At 40.0% G+C, this 20,885-nt stretch overlaps 1 protein-coding gene across 2 annotated transcripts in view; it reads left to right on the top strand.

Annotated features, from left to right (window-relative positions):
* Positions 1–20,885, top strand: part of SEMA3E (semaphorin 3E) — a 216,847-nt gene that overhangs the window by 114,007 nt on the left and 81,955 nt on the right. Inside the window, exons 2-4 of one of the 2 annotated variants that reach the window (XM_084643934.1) lie at positions 5,527–5,687; positions 10,757–10,816; positions 19,295–19,414. In XM_084643934.1, the coding sequence (XP_084500060.1) occupies positions 5,527–5,687; positions 10,757–10,816; positions 19,295–19,414 (341 nt within the window). The remainder of the gene's footprint in view (positions 1–5,526; positions 5,688–10,756; positions 10,817–19,294; positions 19,415–20,885) is intronic. The other variant, XM_084643935.1, reaches the window with a different exon arrangement.

Genomic DNA, 20,885 nt, shown 5'->3' with positions numbered 1-20,885 from the left:
TATTAATTCCTGTTTAGCATTCATAAATAGGAAGAGTTAAATCCTTGATGCTATGCAAGTGAGCTTATATTATCCCAGTTATGGAGTATAACTGAAGAGGATGTTTCTTGCAGCTATTAGGATGTTGCTTTCTGTTTATTGCTCTATCCAATTTCTGAGGAGTCTGCCTGACTGCCATATTGTGGGTTAAAGTGGCTGCATACTATAGCAGAGTTCCACACTGCACTCTCTCACAATGACTTTTACTTCTATTTTGCACATTAACTGAAAATTTAAGTATTGCAGACTAAAAAGTGTACAGATTATTTTTGTGTATGGAAAAACACATGGTAACTTTCAGCATTACCATTATCTGCGACTTCATAAGTTGTCTCTTTTTTTGGTGTGATTCATTCTGATTCAACTCTGGTTGAGGTGAAAGCGTAGAGGTTAGTGGGTAAGAAATGAAGGATCTTTTCCCCGTTTGATATGCTATTTAGGCAACAGTACAGCTATTCCGAGGCCAATAAATATCATTGAGATGCAGCTTCAAGTGTTCATCTGCAGTGTTTAAAAGCAGGATTGCTTTGAAGATTATGGGTAGGTCAGGGAGGCAGAATGACATTACTAATGTACTAGCTCATGCTCAGTGGCCAAGATTCCTTGTTTCCCAGGGAGAAAGAACTGTGCCTCCTGTTATCAATTTTATATGGAATATTGCCAGTTAAGGGTCCCAACCTTGTCAGACTGATCCAAGCACTTGTAAGATGATATTTTTATTTTGGTGATGGATTACTAGTTGTGGTTCCTGTGTATAATCATCTGCTCTAAAGTACTGATGGGTTGAGGATGAAGGCTGATTTTACTGTTACCATCCAATCAGAAAGAATGGCATGTCCAGAGAAACTAACTGACTTTTATAGACTTGAGGACTGGCTGAACTTTTTTCTTAAGACCACTAGTAGGTGGTTGTCCTCAAATTTTAAGGTTGTCTAATGAGTCTTATCCAGAAGGACTTTTTGATTCATCCGGTAATCATTGTGTTACAAGTCTCTCAGGATCTTTCTCTATCTCTCTGTCTTGGTTTCTCTCCTTTTCATACATCTCGTTTTGGCAAGAGGAGTGAGCAAATTTTGGAATTCACCTGTAGCAAAAATCTGAATTAATTCATACTCCTTTGTGTTTTGCCAGGTTCTTGCCAAAGCTGGCTAGCTGTAATATTTGTAATCCACAGCTAAACTGATAGTTAAAGAAATAAAATGTCATTCAGATTGTCTGCTCACATTACATGGACATCATAGATTACATTAGAGAATCTATTACATTATTGTTTGAGACACATGGCAACCCTAAGTGCTGCCTCTTGTTATGAAGCAGGCCTAAGAGGTTCACCTTGCATACTCAGCTTGTTCAGCATGTCAGAATCATTTGTCAATGTCCCACATCTGGAAGGCATCTTCACTGGAAGAATGTGCGGCAGAATTAAGTAATGTGGGAGGTAAGATTGTATTTCTGCAAAAAATGTAAAGAGGGAACCGAAGATTTTTTTGAGAAGGCAAAAGAGGTGAGCGATAGACTTGTGTGGTTGTGATGTAATGCTACACAAAGCCGTGTGCTTCTGTAGCTCTGTCACCCTCCTTAACAAAGTACAAACTGGAACAAGGAACAATCAGTATTTATGGTTAACAACAGAAGCCTATATAGAGGTCTGCACCAGGGGATTGGGTTTTGAGGGTTGGGTATCAGGGTAAATGATTAGTCTAGGGGGCAGCATGCTTTGGCTATGCACTCAAAAATCACCACCTTTAAGAAGCTTTTTGTATTTAGAACACCAAGCATATTTTGCTGAAAGAAAAAAAAAGTGTTTTAATTTAAAAACTGGAGATGTCAAAATCAAACAGTTCCCAAGTTCATTCTTCTAGTAGGAGAAATATTTGCTCTAGCACAATCCTTGGAAGTTTGGAAGGATAGACACTATTTGGGAAATGAGCATTAAAACAGAGCAGAAATTAGCCATAGTGAATACAGCCTGGTATGGCTCTGCAAATAGCCAACAGTGTCCTGTCCACGAAAGAAGAGAGCTGCTGGAGGCCCAACACATCTCATCGTTTATCATTATCCTCACATAGAAGGGAGAATAATCGGAATCAGTTCATAAAAAGTGTGTTTGTTATAAGAAAGAACTTGGCAAGTGAGATTGCCTTGACTATCTGCCAATTTGTGTCTGGAAGGCAGAGGACAGACCTGCAGAATTGAATGGGCATGGAAAACAGTGAGCACGGAACTGGCAAGCTTTGTTCAATTTCAGATACTGTAGTTCTTTTATGAAATATAGTCTACGAGCCCATAGTTGCTCTAAGCCTTTTGTTGGTAAGTGAACTGACAGAGTCAATTTAGGAATGTGTAAATATTGAAACAACCATTTCTTTGTGTGCCCAGAGGAAGCAGAGAAATATTGTTCCTGCAGTAATGATGCTTTGCATTTATATGATACTTTTTATCTAAAGATTTCAATGAGCTAATTACACTCCTTGAAATAACTAAGTTGCATTCTACTAATCTTACAGATAGTTAAACTGAGACACATTGAGGTTGTGACTTGCCTAAGGATGGGAATGGAAGCTAACTGGCTTTATTTCCAGTCCTCTGTGCTAAACACTAAACAATACAGCCTCCTGAAATAGTCCTTCCTCTTCAAATGGAGTATCTTTTAAATGTCTATAGATCCATGTGAGGTGTAGGTTCATGGAAAAAAGCCTTTTAGCTCTGTCATCTATACTGGCTTATCAAGGGGGGAAGCTCCTCTTTAGCTCACATGGTACGTAGTAGCTTCTCCATATACAACACAAGGAGCCTGATTGAATTTTCATATAGAGCAGGTCCAGCCACTAAATGGGAAGCTCAGCTAATTGACTAAGTGTTACCTAGTCTATGGTCCATCTACATTGCAAGGTTATGGATGAAATTTTTGCCATCATTTACATGCATGCAGTCCCTATTGACTTCACACCGGTTTCCTCTAGCTTGTTTCACAAAGTTTTTGCACTCTCACCTTTTGCTTTTTGGAGTCCATTATTGTTTTATGGCTGTTTTAATCAGTGAGAATGGGACCTGGAGGAGCATATGTGTCTTCTGGATGTCCACTATAAACACATTTAGACACAGGGGACAAATTTTCCTAGTGCTGTTCAAGTCAATAAAGTTACACCAGGGATGAATTTGGCCCATGGCTACCAATTTTTAAATATGGATGTCTATAGGACATATAGGACAAACCTCTCGTAATTAGACGTCCAGATTAGTTGTATAGGAGGTGCATATATTTCCCTCTTCCCCAGCCTGATCTTGAAAGATGCTAAACTCTCTCAACATCTCAATGGGAGATGAGGATGCACCTGGCATGACTGAGTTTTATGTACCAGTCTGTCGATTTAAATGCCCAAATGTAGATAGCTCATCCTATTTTGTCGCTCACATTTGAAAACCAGTCCACTCTGATTTCTTGTGCAGACCTAACCAAGAGGCATATCTGTCAAGTGAAATAATGTCTCTGTTATGAGAATTTTGCTCCCAGGACAAGGTGCAGGTAAACCAGGAGAGTGTTACAAAGATATCTCTGGATCTTCTTCTGACCAGTGTATAACCAGAACGTTAAAATTCCATTTCTCTCACCCCAAGGCTGAGTCAAAAAAAGAATATATAGGGTTTTTATCACTGAAAAGGAAAAGCAGGAAGTGGTTGTTTGAGACAAAAATTGTATTTGCAGTTCTGGTTTGATCCCGTTTCTTATATAAATACAGACTTATATATAGATTGAATGTTTCTGAGAGATTTCATTTGGAGAGAGAAATTTTCTGTCCACCTTTAGAGAGCAGATCAGGTACAATGCAGCACAGGGTTTCCGACATTTCACCACCAAAATATCCCACTTCTAATCATAATATAACACTAGCCGTGATAAAAAGGCTCTTCTACACAGGGACATTCAGGAAAGTTACAACGAATTAACTAAAGATGTTAAGTTAATGCACCTAAGTTAAAGTATGTTCACCCCCATGTGGATGCTCTCATTCAGAAGTAATGTGGCTTTTGTTTACTGTAGCTTAATTCTCCACATGAGACTGTCCAACATCAGTATTTTAGTCCCTTTTTTCAGGCTTGAGTTTTACTTCTTCAGAATAAACCAATTCAGCACAATTTTCACCTATAAACAGGTCCCTTTCCCCAACAAGAGCCTGATCTGCTCTCTAAAGGTGTCAATTCCAAGGCCCTCTTTCTAGGCATTAAAACAGGTCTCTCTGCTCCCTTTTGCTGAGCCTTTCCTCAAGCAGTCTGGCTTTCAGCCTTCCTGGTGTGCTCCTTGCAGGATTACACTCCCCAGGCCATCTACCTGGGATCTAAGGAGGGCCTCTCTGCTCCCTTCTCTCCCTGAATTCAGGCTGCTCTTTAACCCAGCAGACCTGGTACTGAAGGTACGTCTATACTGAAAGAACAGGCAAACAAAAAGCCCTGCAGCAGAAAGTCTAAGAGCCTGAGTCAACTGACTCAGGTTCATGCTATGGGGCTAAAAATAGCCGTGATGTTCCTGCTTGGGCTGGAACCTGGGATCTGAAACCCTCTCCCTTCACTGGGTTTCAGAGCCCTGGCTGTAGCCCAAGTGGGAATGTCTACCCTGCTATTTTTAACCTCATAGCCTGTGACCCTTGAGCCTCGAGTCAGTTGACCTGGGCTCTGGGACTCATGGCCATGGGTGGGTTTTTTTATATTTTTATTTTGTGCAATTTATACGTACCGTGAATCACCAATCTTCTATCATCTGACCCCAGGACTTATTCCCTTCAGCAGGAGAGAGGGAGCATGAGCCTGGGAGAGGGAGTAGGTTAGCCCCAGCCCTCCTGAAAGGTCAACTCACCATGTGGCAGCTACCCAAAATCCATAGTTGCCTTTGAAATTGTGGACATATAGGGTACAGGATGTCTGCTACTCTCATTGATTTCAGTGGCAAAATTTACATTGAATTCAATGGGAGCTGAGTTGGGCCTTCAGTAGAAAAAAAACATGAAAGGGATGAAAGGAAGCAATGTTATTGTGAACTGACTAAGAATATACTTACTTATCATTGGGGGCTTAACAGACATGCAGCTTGGTGGGGGGAAGTGAAGGCTGGGATAATTTATCCACCAGAGTCTGAATTTCTGGCAAATGACTTTCTATTGATTCATCCCCCTTTTCTCATTTGCAGTTAATGTTTTAAAGAGTTGATTCCCTTTTCTAAAATGCTAAAGAGGAAACATTTTTTTTTCTGTCACATGGTAGATTGAGCACAAAGATTACAATGTACAAATCCACTTCCAGATCTCCAGGACATTTGGACAGTTTTGAAAATAGTTCCCAAGTGTTCTGTGTCTCTTTCTTACTAGGCGTTTTTAAGATTCAGAATATCTTAATGTCCCCAAAACCTTTTACCTCTTTCCCTGGAAAAACATGAAAACGAAGTCGTGAAACTAAGTTGTTGGGTATTGATCATGCCAACTGGTTGTATTTCAGAGCTCTGGGATTTAAACAGGACATCAGTCTTTCATAGCCCATCTGGATACCTTGGTCTTCACACAATGCTGCTGGATGAATATCAAGAGCGACTGTTTGTGGGAGGAAGGGATCTTGTGTATTCTCTCAGCTTGGACCGAGTCAGCGAGAACTACAGAGAGGTGCGGAAACATAAAATAGTGCATGGCATGTGATTCTGCATGAGAATAACTTCCCAGGGCTGGGGGCCTTGGATGGCTCAGGTGACTGGAAATGGGATAGTGGATGTTTTCACATTTAAAGGGACACCAAGTTAAAATTGAAATTTCTCTTATTTGTTTTTAAACTAAATTAATACCCACGATCACTTGACCTGCAAGAGATTGGTGGAAATAAATATTTCTCACACTATTTCAGCTTGTTTATTTTGTGCATTCGACAGCATTTTGTTTACAGTTGAGTTAACTGTTTCCCTCATGTAGTCTTTCCCACAGCAATGGGGGGAAGGGAAAGCATTTCAAAAACCACAGAAATACACAAATTGGAAGGGGCCTAGATTTCAAGTTGACTGTGTCCCTTTAAGTCACTGGCTCAAAGCCAATCCAGGTGAGCAGTGGCTGAAAGTTAGTATCATTTGTAGCCTGTTCAGTGGTTTATGGGAGAAGACTTGGTGGTTTCTACTGGAAAGGTTTGCACGTTACAAAAACATTGCTTATAGTCTAAGTGGCAGTCTAAGTGGAGAGGCCTCCAATGAATGGGGATGGAGACTGAACTCCTTTCTGTCCGCTGAGGCTCAGATTGGAAGCACATTGACAGAGCAGTGTAAGGACAGGTCCACAGTCCACACTGCACTTGGCTGCTCTGTGGATAAAGGATTTTAAAATCTGGCCCCTTTCAACAGCATCAAATTCACTTCAAAATAAATAAATACAACACCATTAGAAAAATATCTTTAACTGATTTCCATTGTGTACCAACCCTTAGACAATGAGCAGCTGATGCAAATACTCAGGAGACAAGTGTATTAACTCGGCTATGTAGGAAATTAAATGCTAGGACTCCACAAAGCACAGTAATACACACAGGACCTTACTCTTCCACTGTAAGATGGGCGTTAACTGCCCTTGCATTTGGTAGAAATTGCTCATATCCTGTAATGAGAGTAGCGTCCAGGGATACTAAAACATTTAAGAAGTGTCTGTTTCTATAAAATAACCAATCTTTCAATTAAGAGTAAATCAGCATAAGAAACGATGACAGCATAGAACATTTTGTGCTTCTGTCCAACCATCTTAACCATCTTGTCCCATCTGGACACACTCTTCGGGCTCTCATTCCAGTGACATTAAAAGAAAGTTTAGCCATTTACTCTGAAACTCCACCCTTTGTCTGGAGGCCTGTGCACACGGTATATCAGATTAGTGGCAATTTGTTTTTAATGATATTCGAAAAATCAGAACCGGGAATAAATGTTCAGCCTGACTGAACATATTTGGAAACATGACCTCACTGGGCTCGGCTCCTCAGAATTCAACTTTCATGAGCTCTTTGGCTTTTCCTGTCGGTTATCCTAGAGTGCATTGCAGATATTGTATAAGTAGGGGCATAGCGAGCAGATCGAGGGACGTGATCGTCCCCCTCTGTTCGACATTGGTGAGGCCTCATCTGGAGTACTGTGTCCAGTTTTGGGCCCCACACTCCAAGAAGGATGTGGATAAATTGGAGAGAGTCCAGCGAAAGGCAACAAAAATGATTAGGGGTCTGGAACACATGACTTATGGGGAGAGGCTGAGGGAACTGGGATTGTTTAGTCTGCAGAAGAGAAGAATGAGGGGGGATTTGATAGCTGCTTTCAACTACCTGAAAGGGGGTTCCAAAGAGGATGGCTCTAGACTGTTCTCAGTGGTAGCTGATGACAGAACAAGGAGTAATGGTCTCAAGTTGCAGTGGGGGAGGTTTAGGTTGGATATTAGGAAAAACTTTTTCACTAGGAGGGTGGTGAAACACTGGAATGCGTTACCTAGGGAGGTGGTAGAATCTCCTTCCTTAGAAGTTTTTAAGGTCAGGCTTGACAAAGCCCTGGCTTGGATGATTTAATTGGGGATTGGTTCTGCTTTGAGCAGGGGGTTGGTCTAGATGACCTCCTGAGGTCCCTTCCATCCCTGATATTCTATGATTCTATGATTCTATGATATTCACTCCAAAGTCGAGAGGGCAGAGTAGAGAAACTTTGACTGCTGCTAGGTCCAACAATTTTATCAGCAAAGATGTAGGTGAAAGGAACTTCATCAGACTTTTTCACATTAGAAATTTAGAGTGAAGTTTGAGTGATCCGGTCCATGCATTTCTACCTAAGGACCTCATCAAGCTGTAATTAAGGCATATTAATTAGCCATTGAACTTTTCTTTCATGTTGCAAACACTCATTGAAGTAATCTAAGACATAGTTATAAACCAAAGAGAGTATAATTAGCATTCCAAACTGATACTATGAAGAGAAAAAAAAAAGAGGAAAGGCAAATTTATCTATTTCAGTCCTATCTCTTGTAACAGGGACAAGTTTCCAGAAGCAGCAGGGAAATGTTTTAAAGCTAGTGACTCTGGACCACATTTCATAAATCTCCTTTTGTCTTTGATATCCTTAAAAAACTGTGAAAGAATTTTGTTGTTGTGTTCCCCATGTAGTGTTATACCATGGAATATGAAGAGAGTTTTTATTACGTCTGGCCTTAAATCTTCAGATCCATGAGACTTGTGGATTATCTAGAAAAACAAAACAAAACAAAACCCCTTTGCATCACAGATGTATCCCCTCTGTCAGAAAACAAGCCAAGAATTCCTTAGAATATTCAGCTATGATGAGTCCATAAGGAGCTCCTCTGAGAAAAGCAATAAAGTACTGGGTGGATGTAAAGTAATTTTTTTGTTTATTGACTGCCAAAATAATCCAGCAAATCTAAAATAATTTAATTGGTGGAGAATTTGGGGTGTGCATTCTGTGGAGCCTACATTTTAAAGACATCTATTCTGTTTCCCAGAGTTTGATTTCCTCACACCACCAAATTTCAAATAAAAGCCTGCAGTGTAGAGTACATTTGTATCTGTCAGTGACCACGTATGAATGTATTTCTGTTTCTAACCACATTAAAAACATCTTCATTTATTGTCTTGGGCACCTTTTACATCATTTTAAGAATCAATACAATTAAAACCAACAACAAGCTCTCTGGAGGTCTCTTTAGGAGACCTTGGTTCAACTGCAGCAGGCTGTAGACTTCCCATGTGACCTTAGGCAAGTCATTTAATCTCTCTGTGCCTCAGTTCTCCATCTATGAAATGGGGATAATGATACTTCCTTTCTCTTACCTGTGACTGTCTTACCTATTTGGATTGTAAACTCACTGGACCAGGTGTTTCTCTTTTTATGGGTATGTACAACACCTAGCATAAAGAGGCCCTAGTTTCAGGAGTGAGTTCTACCTACAGGTAACACAGAGCTGTTTTTTGTCATTTATAAAAAAATGTTAAAATTGTTAGTGTATTCTACAGAAATAATTCTGAACACTACAGCTTCCAGTGGTGATACTGTAGTGTTCTGGACCTTGTCTGGAGAATGCCGTGGTATTCTGCAGAGGTTGGGGAGTGATGGGGGGGACAGGGGGAAGAGAAGCAGTGATCTGAGAAGTGGAAGGTGCATGTCAATAGGTTCACAGGACTAGTTCACAAAACCGTACAAATGTTCAGATGCTTCTGTATACCTTGTGAGGCCTCCCTCGTATGACCCTCACTGTCCCGGGATTTCTTATTCCCCTTGATACCACTTTTTGCATCCAGCTCTGCACATATTTGGGGTCTGAGACAAAGCCCACAAGGCCTATCATTTTCTAACAAATCTTAGGAGAGGAGGCCTGTGTGGTGTAATGTATTATTTGTATTACTGTGGTGGAGTTTCCATCTCTTGAAGTCTTCAAATCAAGGTTTAATGACTGGTTGCCTTTCTGGAAGGTATGTTTTAGACAAACACCAGTTATTGGGTTCAATACAGAGGTAACTGGGTGAAACTTAATTGGCTTGTGATATACAGGAGATCAGACTATATGATCTTCTGACCTTAAACTAAATGAATCTGTAGATCATAACACTTCCCCAAACTGACCTAGACTTTGGAAGAAGTGAGGGAGTTGTTCTGAGATACTAGGCATGGTTCCATCTCTGATTAAAATATTTCCTCTGCCTGAATTTGCTCAGAGTGGTTGCTTTATGTGGAGTTAAACCAGGTGTGAGTATAGCCTGGGTATCAGTGCAATCTTACCATTCCAAGTGCTTATTCCTTTGAAAAGTATATTTTTAAAGTAGCCTTTTCCTATCTTTTCATCTCACTATTAGCAGATAAAATAATAATCTGTGAGTGGAATACTGACAAAACTTAATGTCAACAGTCACTTCCCACTGTTTTTTTTTAAAATGTTACCTGTGAATTTCCAAGCAGAAATCTTATTTTCGTTGATCTGAAAATGGTATCACCCGAAGTGGAGACATTTTTGTTTCCAGTTCTTAAAGTGCTAGGAAGTGAAATCATCAGGCTAGTCTACCCAGGTCATTGTTTCACATATTTTTCATCCATACAAAGTGGAATGAAACAAAATTCTATAGCATAGGTTAACTGAAAAGCCACTTGTGACATTTGGCCTTCCTTGCAATAATTGACACTAAGCGGCTGATCCTGCCTTCAGTGAGGTTAATAGCTAAATTCTCATTTACCTCAGTGGGAGCTGAATTCTATCCTAAGTGATGTTTAGAGCAGGAAACAAGTGATTTTCAAATTAGTGTTCAATGGAAAAGTGTTTAAAGTCTTTGGATATTAAGTGGGCACAGTTGTACTGAATTAGTACAAAATGCTTTGGTGCATGGATTTCCCTTCAAATCAGAGAACGTATATTGAGTTTCCTCCACTATCTGATGGAGAAGACTGCCAGCTGTAATGCAGGAGAAATTAAATGCCTCCTTATACACCTGTATAGTTAACTTGTATAGTCAGAAATCTTTTGGCAAAAATTGGAATATTTAGCTTAATAACTTCTGAAAATCGGACTATTACAAAACATTATAAAATATTACTGTATAGAGTGTAGCAACAAAAACTGTACATTGAAAGTGATGACTCTTCAACCCAATCCAAAGAGGAAAAGCTGGATTGGCTGTGAATTATACACTTTTATATCCACACTTGAATGATCTTGTGTTATTTCAGATACATTGGCCCAGTACACCCCAGCAGGCAGAAGAATGCACAATTAAAGGAAGAGATGCTGTAAGTATAATTAATTGCAAATTAATTACCTTTTAGTTACAGATGGGGTTGAACCAGTAACTTGGATCAAAGCATCCTTTAATTTTCGAGTGTTCAAAATCCTGATCCAATTCTGAATGTTGCTGTGTAGATTTACAGCTCAGATCCATTGAAGTGAGCTGTAGCTCATGAAAGCTTATGCTCAAATAAATTTGTTAGTCTCTAAGGTGCCACAAGTCCTCCTTTTCTTTTTGCAGATACAGACTAACACGGCTGCTACTCTGAAACCTAGCATGACTATTGTTAGCACATTAAGTCACTGGTTTAATTGCTTTCAAGACTAAGCAGTAACTGAGCAGTGAACACACTGGCTGCTACCAGCACACATGGGTTTTCTTTGGAGGTTTCACACCTGGTAATGGACAGGCCTGGCACTGCTTAGTTCATGAGATGTAATAAGATTGGCATCAGAGTGAAAGCCATTTTCTAGCGGACATTAATAGTTCTGTTTCTTCTTTTTCTCATGAAAGATCTCATTTAATAAGGAAGATTGAGGAAATCAGAACTTTCTTATCCCCACAAATCCATTTCAACCAAATCTCGCTATTTTCCCACCACAGCAATCCATTCCTTACTTTCTGACCCACATGCTGAAACTCTCATCTCATTCCTTATTAAGATCTATTTTAAATACTACAACCTCTTAACTTTAGGCCTCTCTGATACTAACTTAGCCATCGCCACCCCCTCCACAATGTGACTGCTAAAATTATCTCCCTCATCTCCTCTGTCATTCTGAACATATCACCTCTAGCCTTCCCTTCAAGTTCTGCACTGGCTTGAATAATGGCCTTGTCTCCTATCACATCTTCCCTCTTCATCCACTGTTGATTGCCAGTAATGCCAGTCTAGACACCCGATTGATTTTTCTTCTTCCATGCCTATCTCCCTGCCTTTGTCCATATTGCTATGTGCATGGAATATCATTGTATCTTGATTCACCACGCTGCAGCCTCTCTTGATTCTAATCTTTCCTAAAGACTACTTATTACAGCATACCCACAAGAAGCAAGTTAAATTAATAGTAATATATAAAATACACCGTAAGTTACATCCACCCCTGTGGTCTGCTATCCCCACACAAAGCCTGTGGGACTTTACTAGGGAGCAGTGCAAGGATGCCGGGGCTCACACCTATGCAGAGCTCCCATTTGGCATCAGAGACTGAAAATTCTTAGGGGCATAAATGATGTATATTTTTGTACAGCATCAAGTTCATTGTCAGAACCTAATGAATGCACTCGCCACTGAGGTAGCTAACACTGGACGAGAGGATTTCAAAAGGCCAGAGATACTTTTGAAGTGTGAAAATACAGCAAACAGTCAAGCGCAAACACAGCCACAACAAATATTGTCGGTGACACCTAGGAAGCTGTAAACATCAATGGTCAACACTAGCATGAAAAACATACTACTCATCCACCTGGGGGGCATGGGAGCACCAGTTTTGAGAAATTAACAACCAAGCTACCTCACTCCTTACACACCTGAAGCTGAAGTGAACCTTGCTGAAGTGGCTTAAATGTTCAGTAAACTTTTTTCAGCCCTCATTTCACTGAGGGTACCTGCAATAGCAGGAGACTGGACTTGATGACCCAGGATATCTCCTCCAGTTCTATATCCTATGTTCATTTGATTATGAGGATATAGATAGATAGATAGATAGATAGATAGATAGATAGATAGATAGATTAATGTCTGGGACTTTTCAACTTGGAAAAAAAGACGACTAAGGGGTGATATGATAGAGGTCTATAAAGTCATGACTGGTGTGGAGAAAATAAATAAGGAAGTGTTATTTACTCCTTCTCATAACACAAAAACTAGGGGTCACCAAATGAAATTAATAGGCAGCAGGTTTAAAACAAACAGAAGGAAGTATTTTTTCACACAACGCACAGTCAACTTGTGGAAATCCTTGCCAGAGGATGTTGTGAAGGCCAAGACTATAACATGGTTCAAAAAAGAACTAGATAAGTTCATGGAGAATAGGTCCATCAATGGCTATTAGCTAGAATGGGCAGGGATGGTGTCCCTAGCCTCTGTTTGCTGGAAGCTGGGAATGGGCGACAGGGAATGGATCTCTTGATGATTACCTGTTCTGTTCATTCTTTCTGGAGCACCTGGCATTGGCCACTGTCGGAGGATGGGATACTGGCCTGGATGGACCTTTAGTCTGATCCAGTGTGGCCATTCTTATTTTCATGTTTTTGTGCTTTTGAAATCAATCTGGAAGCAGAAGGGGAAGGGGAAAAACATGAGAAGGACCTTTCTTGTGGTGATTTCTTCCCAATAAGAAGCAGCATGTACCGTGAAATCATAGGATAAGGCATATTGTCATAAGAACATAAGAATGGCCATACTGGGTCAGACCAAAGGTCCATACAGCCCAGGATCCTATCTGCCGACAGTGGCCAATACCAGGTGCCCCACAGGGAGTGAACTTAACAGGTAATGATCTAGTGATCTCTCTCCTGCCATCCATCTCCACCCTCTGACAAACAGAGGCTAAGGACACCATTCCTTACCCACCCTGGCTAATAACCATTAATGGACTTAACCTCCATGAATTTATCCAGTTCTCTTTTAAACCGTATAGTTCTAGCCTTCACAACCTCCTCAGGCAAGGAGTTCCACAGTTTGACTGTGCGCTGAGTGAAGAAGAACTTCCTTTTATTTGTTTTAAACCTGCTACCCATTAATTTCATTTGGTGTCCCCTAGTTCTTATATTATGGGAACAAGTAAATAACTTTTCCTTATTCACTTTCTCCACACCACTCATGATTTTATATACCTCGATCATATCCCCCCTTAGTCTCCTCTTTTCCAAGCTGAAAAGTCCTACCCTCTTTAATCTTTCCTCATATGGGACCCATTCCAATCCCCTAATAATTTTAGTTGCCCTTTTCTGAACCTTTTCTAATGCCAGTAGATCTTTTTTGAGATGAGGGGACCACATCTGTACGCAGTATTCAAGATGTGGGCGTACCATGGATTTATATAAGGGCAATAAGATATTCTCCGTCTTATTCTCTATCCCTTTTTTAATGATTCCTAACAACCCGTTTGCTTTTTTGACTGCCGCTGCACACTGCGTGGAAGTCTTCAGAGAACTATCCACGATGACTCCAAGATCTTTCTCCTGATTAGCTGTGGCTAAATTAGCCCCCATCATATTGTATGTATAATTGGGGTTATTTTTTCCAATGTGCATTACTTTACATTGATCCACATTAAATTTCATTTGCAATTTTGTTGCTCAATCACTTAGTTTTGTGAGGTCTTTTTGAAGTTCTTCACAGTCTGCTTTGGTCTTAACTATCTTGAGCAGTTTAGAATTGTCTGCAAACTTTGCCACCTCACTGTTTACCCCTTTCTCCAGATCATTTATGAATAAGTTGAATATGATTGGTCCTAGGACTGACCCTTGGGGAACACCACTAGTTACCCCTCTCCATTCTGAAAAATTACCATTTATTCCTACGCTTTGTTCCCTGTCTTTTAACCAGTTCTCAATCCATGAAAGGATCTTCCCTCTTATCCCATGACAACTTAATTTATGTAAGAGCCTTTGGTGAGGGATCTTGTCAAAGGCTTTCTGGAAATCTAAGTACACTATGTCCACTGGATCCCCCTTGTCCACATGCTTGTTGACCCCCTCAGAAAACTATTAGATTACAGAGTAACAGCCATGTTAGTCTGTATTCGCAAAAAGAAAAGGAGTACTTGTGACACCTTAGAGACTAACATAAGCTCACGAAAGCTTATGCTCAAATAAATTGGTTAGTCTCTAAGGTGCCACAAGTACTCCTTTTCTTTTTTCTCTAAAAGATTAGTAAGACACGATCTCCCTTTATAGAAACCATGTTGACTTTTATGCAACAATTTATGCTCTTCTATGTGTCTGACAATTCTATTCTTTACTTTTGTTTCTTTGCTCTTGGGTGAATGCCATCTGGTCCGGTGACTTGTTAGTGTTAAGTTTCTCAATTAATTTCAATACCTCCTCTAGTGATATTTGAATCTGTGACAATTCCTCAGATTTGTCACCTACAAAAGACGGCTCAGATTTGGGAATCTCCTTAACATCCTCAGCCATGAAGACTAAAGCAAAGAATTCATTTAGTTTCTCTGAGATGACTTCATTGTTTTTAAGTGGTACTTTTGTATCTCGATCGTCCAGGGGTCCCACCTGTTGTTCAGCAGGCTTCCTGCTTCTGATGTACTTAAAAACATTTTGTTATTACCTTTTCGAGTTTTTGGCTAGCTGTTCTTCAAACTCCTTTTTGGCTTTTCTTATTACATTTTTACATTTAATTTGGCAGTGTTTATGCTCCTTTCTATTTACCTCACTAGGATTTGACTTCCACTTTTTAAAAGATGCTTTTTTATCTCTCACTGCTTCTTTTACATGGTTGTTAAGCCACAGTGGCTCTTTCTTAGTTCTTTTACTGTGTTTTTTTAATTTGGGGCATACATTTAAGTTGAGCCTCTGTTACGGTGTCTTTGAAAAGTGTCCATGCAGCTTGCAGGGATTTCACTCTAGTCACTGTACCTTTTAATTTATGTTTAACTAATCTCCTCATTTTTGCATAGTTCTCCTTTCTGAAATTAAATGCCATAGTGTTGGGCTGTTGAGGTGTTCTTCCCACCACAGGAATGTTAAATGTTATTATATTATGGTCACTATTTCCAAGCAGTCCTGTTATAGTTACCTCTTGGACCAGATCCTGCCCTCCACTCAGGACTAGATCAAGAGTTGCCTCTCCCCTTGTGGGTTCCTGTTCCAGCTGCTCCAAGAAGCAGTCATTTGAAGTATCGAGAAACTTTGTCTCTGCATTTTGTCCTGAGGTGACATGTACCCAGCCAATATGGGGATAATTGAAATCCCCCACTATTATTGAGTATTTTATTTTGATAACCTCTCTAATCTCCCTTAGCATTTCATCATCACTATCACTGTCCTGGTCAGGTGGTGGATAGAATCATAGAATCATAGAATATCAGGGTTGGAAGGGACCTCAGGAGATCATCTAGTCCAACCCCCTGCTCAAAGCAGGACCAATCCCCAACTAAGTCATCCCAGCCAGGACTTTGTCAAGCCTGACCTTAAAAATATCTAAGGAAGGAGATTCCACCACCTCCCTAGGTAACGCATTCCAGTGTTTCACCACCTTGCTAGTGAAAAAGGTTTTCCTAATATCCAACCTAAACCTTCCCCACTGCAACTTGAGACCATTACTCCTTGTTCTGTCATAAGCTACCACTGAGATAATAGATCCCGACTCTTATATTCTTATTAGAGCTATCCATACATATTCATACATATTACTATCCATACATATTACTATTCATACATTACTATCCATACATATTACTATCCATACATATTCTATGGAACATGTGGATTCATTTAAGATTTTTATTTCATTTGATTCTACATTTTCTTTCACATATAGTGCCACTTCCCCTCTCTTCCCCCCACCCCAACCTGTTCTGTCCTTCCGATATATTTTGTACCCCGGAATGATTGTGTCCCATTGATTGTCCTCACTCCACCAGGTTTCTATGACGCCTATTATATCAATATCCTCCTTTAACACGAGGCACTCTAGTTCACCCATCTTATTATTTAGACATCTAGTATTTGTGTACAAGCACTTAAAAAACTTGTCACTGTTTATTTGTCTGCCCTTTTCTGATGTGTCAGATTCTTTATCTGAATGTTTCTCATCTGATCTGGCCCATACCTTATCCTCTTTCATCCTCTCCTCCTGACTAAAACCTAGAGAATCTCTATCAGTTGACTCTCCTCTAAGAGAAGTCTTTGTCCGATCCACGTGCGCCTCTGCAGCAATCGGCTTTCCCCCATATCTTAGTTTAAAATCTGCTCTGCAACCTTTTTAGTGTTAAGTGTCTTCAGATTTGGACAGATTTAATGTTAAGTGTCTTCTGACTGGACAGAATCAAGATTATTCAATATTTTTCAATATTACCCAATATTTATTATTAATAATATTCAATATTATTTCAATATTACCCAGACTTGTGGAATTTATCTAACTGAGTCTGATTGTTGAAGCACTTGAGGTTTATCTATTATTCCCTCTCAGGAGAGGATGGTATTACAATCAAAGCCTCATTTCCCTTTGCTCACAGTGCTTTTACAGTTTATGATGTTTTGTCCCCAGCCGCAGTCTTACAAGTTTCTAGGGAAGTTAAATACTCATTCTCTTATAGAAATATACAATGTTCTTCTGCTATAATAGTTCAAACCCCTTGAAGTTTACAATAATATTATTACAATCCCTGAGGCCATTACCGTGGAACACTGCAGTGTTTTTTCTCACGGGAATCCATGATTGATTATGAAATGCTCAATCATCAGTATTGCCAACTCCAAACAGTCAAAAACCAGGAGTCACGCCCCTCCAAAATTATGGGATTGACTTCAAACTCCATAAGATTTTTTTTAAGTAAATTATGGGTCTTTTTCTTTGACTGTGGTGTCTGAGTCTTTAGTGTTTCTGTTTTCCAGCTCTTCTTTGCAACCATGAGGGCTAGAAATTTACAAAAACAATGAGGAGTCCGGTGGCACCTTAAAGACTAACAGATTTATTTGGGCATAAGCTTTCGTGGGTAAAAAAACCCACTTCTTCAGATGCATGAAGTGAAAATTACAGATGCAGGCATAAATATACCGACACATGAAGAGAAAGGAGTTACCTACCTTACAAGTGGAGAACCAGTGTTGACAAGGCCAATTCAGTCAGGGTGGATGTGACACATTCTTAGGCCCCTTACCTTTCACTGCCTCTGTTTTTTGTCTTTGCTGCCGCCTTTCCCACTTTGCTCTGAACAAAGCATATTATACATGATAAGATGTGTAAAAAGTTTTAATAGCCATCTCAGTATTTAGGTATTCCACACTTTTCTTCACCACCTCTTACTCTGTGACACTACAGGCCCCTTTTACAAGCTCTTAAGAGGTTATAAGTTCATCTTGTAGCAGTAAAACTTTAAGCATTGTAGTCATAAACACTATTGCAGACAGCTTGTAAGAAACTAAATAGGACAATAGAATTGGGAAACCTTGTTCTTGACAACATGTGCACAACCTTAAACTTGGGCTAGGCTTTACTGATTTGGCTTAAACCAAAATAAAACTCTATTGCTTTAAATCCTGTGTCCGCTGCAGACATGCCAAATGCAGAAATTGGGCTTGTTTTTGGCTTAATTGGCTTGTGAGTTGCTTGTTGGCTAGTTTTTGGCTTATTGCTTGTTTGGCTCGTAGCCTGTTGCTTCTTTTTTTGATTGGCTCCTGGCAAGCAGGGGTAAGGGGGGCAACAAGGGGCATAGGGGGGAGAGAGTCAGGGGTGCACAGCGGGTCCACCACAGTCCCAGACTGCACGCCGGGGGGGATCTAGTCACATAGAGTGTTGGGGTTCTTAGGGATTGGCTTGTTTTAGCCTTGCTTTGAAAAGGAAATAGCTTGATTTTTGGCTTACTGTGAAAGTCGGGTGCTTATTTACTGTGTGAAAGTTGGCAACTGTGGACTTGGCTGGCCTGTGATAGAGGGTGTTTAGTTCCCCTCTGCATTTTTATCAGTCAGACATTAGTCAGAGGTAAGAAATATATTCTGTAACAGTGACTCCAGCTCCTTAATACAGTTGAGTAAAATGAGTAAAACATCTACAGATCTGTTAATAGATCTAGTGGGCATGTTAAAGATAACCTTCTCTGAAGACAGACTATATAATGTGTTTGTGTGTGTGATATCTCTAAACACCCTTTCACAAGAACATAACAAATATGGTTTAATAGGTTTACTTAGAAGTATATATACCGAAGTTTATTTTTCTAATTTGCTGGATCTGACATTTCCCTCTGGCCCATCTACCATATATCCTGAGCCAGATTCTGGTCTCTGCTACACCAATATAAATACAGAGTAACTCCACAAAAGTCAATAAAATGATTGGAATTACACAGATGTAAATAAGTATACATTTTGGACCATATATATTAGAGGAAGGAAGGATGGGTTCGTCGTTAGGACCCTGGGAATGAGCAGAGCTGGATTCTATTCCATGGGGGTTGCAGATTCATCGTGTAACATTGGGCAAATCACTTAATCTCCTTGTTTCTCTGTCTGTAAGAAGGGGATACCCTATCTCACAGGTATTCATTAATGCTTGTGATTTGTGCTCAAGTATTGCAGTGATAAGAGCTATAGAACCATACAAATGCAGGGCTGGAAGGAACTTGAAGAGCTCTTGTAATCCATCCTCCCTGCGCATAGGAAGGATTAAGTATACCTAGACGATCCACATAAGTACTTAGACAAGGGAAGTAGAGAGATTCCCAAGGCTCAGAGGAAGTGGGGTTGTTTTTAAATTATCCTGAATACTAAGTTTCTCCTCTTCTTTTAAAAATAGGACGAATGTGCAAACTACATCCGCGTCCTTCACCGGTACAACAGAACACACCTCCTGGCCTGTGGTACAGGGGCTTTTGATCCCCTCTGCACTTTTATCAGAGTCGGACATCCCTCAGAGGTAAGAAGTATATTCTAGAGCCAGGACACTATTCTGAGCTGTAGCAAACCCCTCCTATGGTTATATATAAGCACACAAATTAAAGCACAGTGGAACACTGAGGTTGTTGAAATGGAGGGATCCCAGGTCACACTGCAGTCTGTGCAAGAGAAGTGACGTTTCCTATATACCACTCCACATGCAAAGACCACTCACAATTGCAGTCCTTGCACTCTTTTAAGTGCAAGGACTGGTCCCTAATAATGTCTCCATAGGTAGCCACCCCTAAAGGAAGAAGTCCTACAGAATTTTAAGAAGTCCTATAGAATTTAGTAAGAGTAATAACCTTGCTATAGGTTTCTTTTTTAAACCATCCTCTTGAATTAGAGAATGATCTTTCTATAGGGTAGTTCAAAAACCTGTAGAAAGTTCTCTGTTGTATTTGATAGGGCTTGAGAGCAATTATTATAGAATCATATTGATTTCTATAGAACCCTGTTAAATTCTATAAGACCCTTACATAAAAGTTGGTTGGGGAACTATGAGACCTAGCAGGCCACAGAGGGGAGCACACATTGATTTCTGTGGGACTGCTCATGTGAGTAAAGTGAGCAAGATTTGGTCACCAGACATCACCGTTATTAAGCAGTTACAAAATGACCATTTAATTAAGTAATTGCAGCCAAATGCCTCACTGACAAAGTGTCATCCTGATGTCATGAATGAGTGATGAATTGGTGAGTGATTTCCAGCCTTATGTAGTTGTGTAAATAGCTAATCTAACTGAAAACACATTTGGAAAATTACATATAAGCTCACACATTACTGTCATCTTGGAATTTGTTTTAGCTGAATTATATAGCACTTTTTGAGATAAAGGTGTATCAGAGTTTGCATCCTAAGTCTTTCCCCCCTGGGCATTTATAAACTGAATAATATATGCTTTTTGATGTGCCAGGAGATGCAAGCTCTCATCCCAGGATTGATATATTTTTTTGTTTCTTTTTCAGTGTTTTAGTTTTGATCAAACACAGCTGGTGCACTTAAACATCTTCATGCCTTTTGTAAGATTTCATCTTTCCACAGAATTCTGTGGCTGTACTCTCTGCTGACTTCCAGCCTTTGCTACCACCTTAAAGGCAGTAGCACTGATTCTGATCTCTCTTACACCAGCATATCTTCAAGGAGTTCATTGGAGCTACCCATGGTTTACACTGGTATGAGTGAGGATATAGTCAGGGCTAATGGGATTGCAGAGGGTGTCAGTCGATGCAGAGGTTGATCCTAAGTCTATAACGTCAACATAATTCTCATGCAAGAACAAGGATTTTCTGTAATCTGCAGGAATCTAGAACCCTGCAATTTCAAGTTTTTTAGCTCAGAGTTAAAATCAGCCTAAGGAATGGACGAGGACTGCTAACTATCCCTTTTATGTAGTATTTTACAGCTGAATTCAGAACATGTTGACCTCAATGGGTTTTGGATCTGGTTC

Source organism: Lepidochelys olivacea, assembly GCF_965140295.1.
Source record: "Lepidochelys olivacea isolate rLepOli2 genome assembly, chromosome: 1".
In the NCBI taxonomy this organism is placed as follows: Eukaryota; Metazoa; Chordata; order Testudines; family Cheloniidae; genus Lepidochelys; species Lepidochelys olivacea.
Note: the sequence above shows the minus strand (reverse complement) of the source record. Positions and strands in the feature narration are given on the sequence as shown.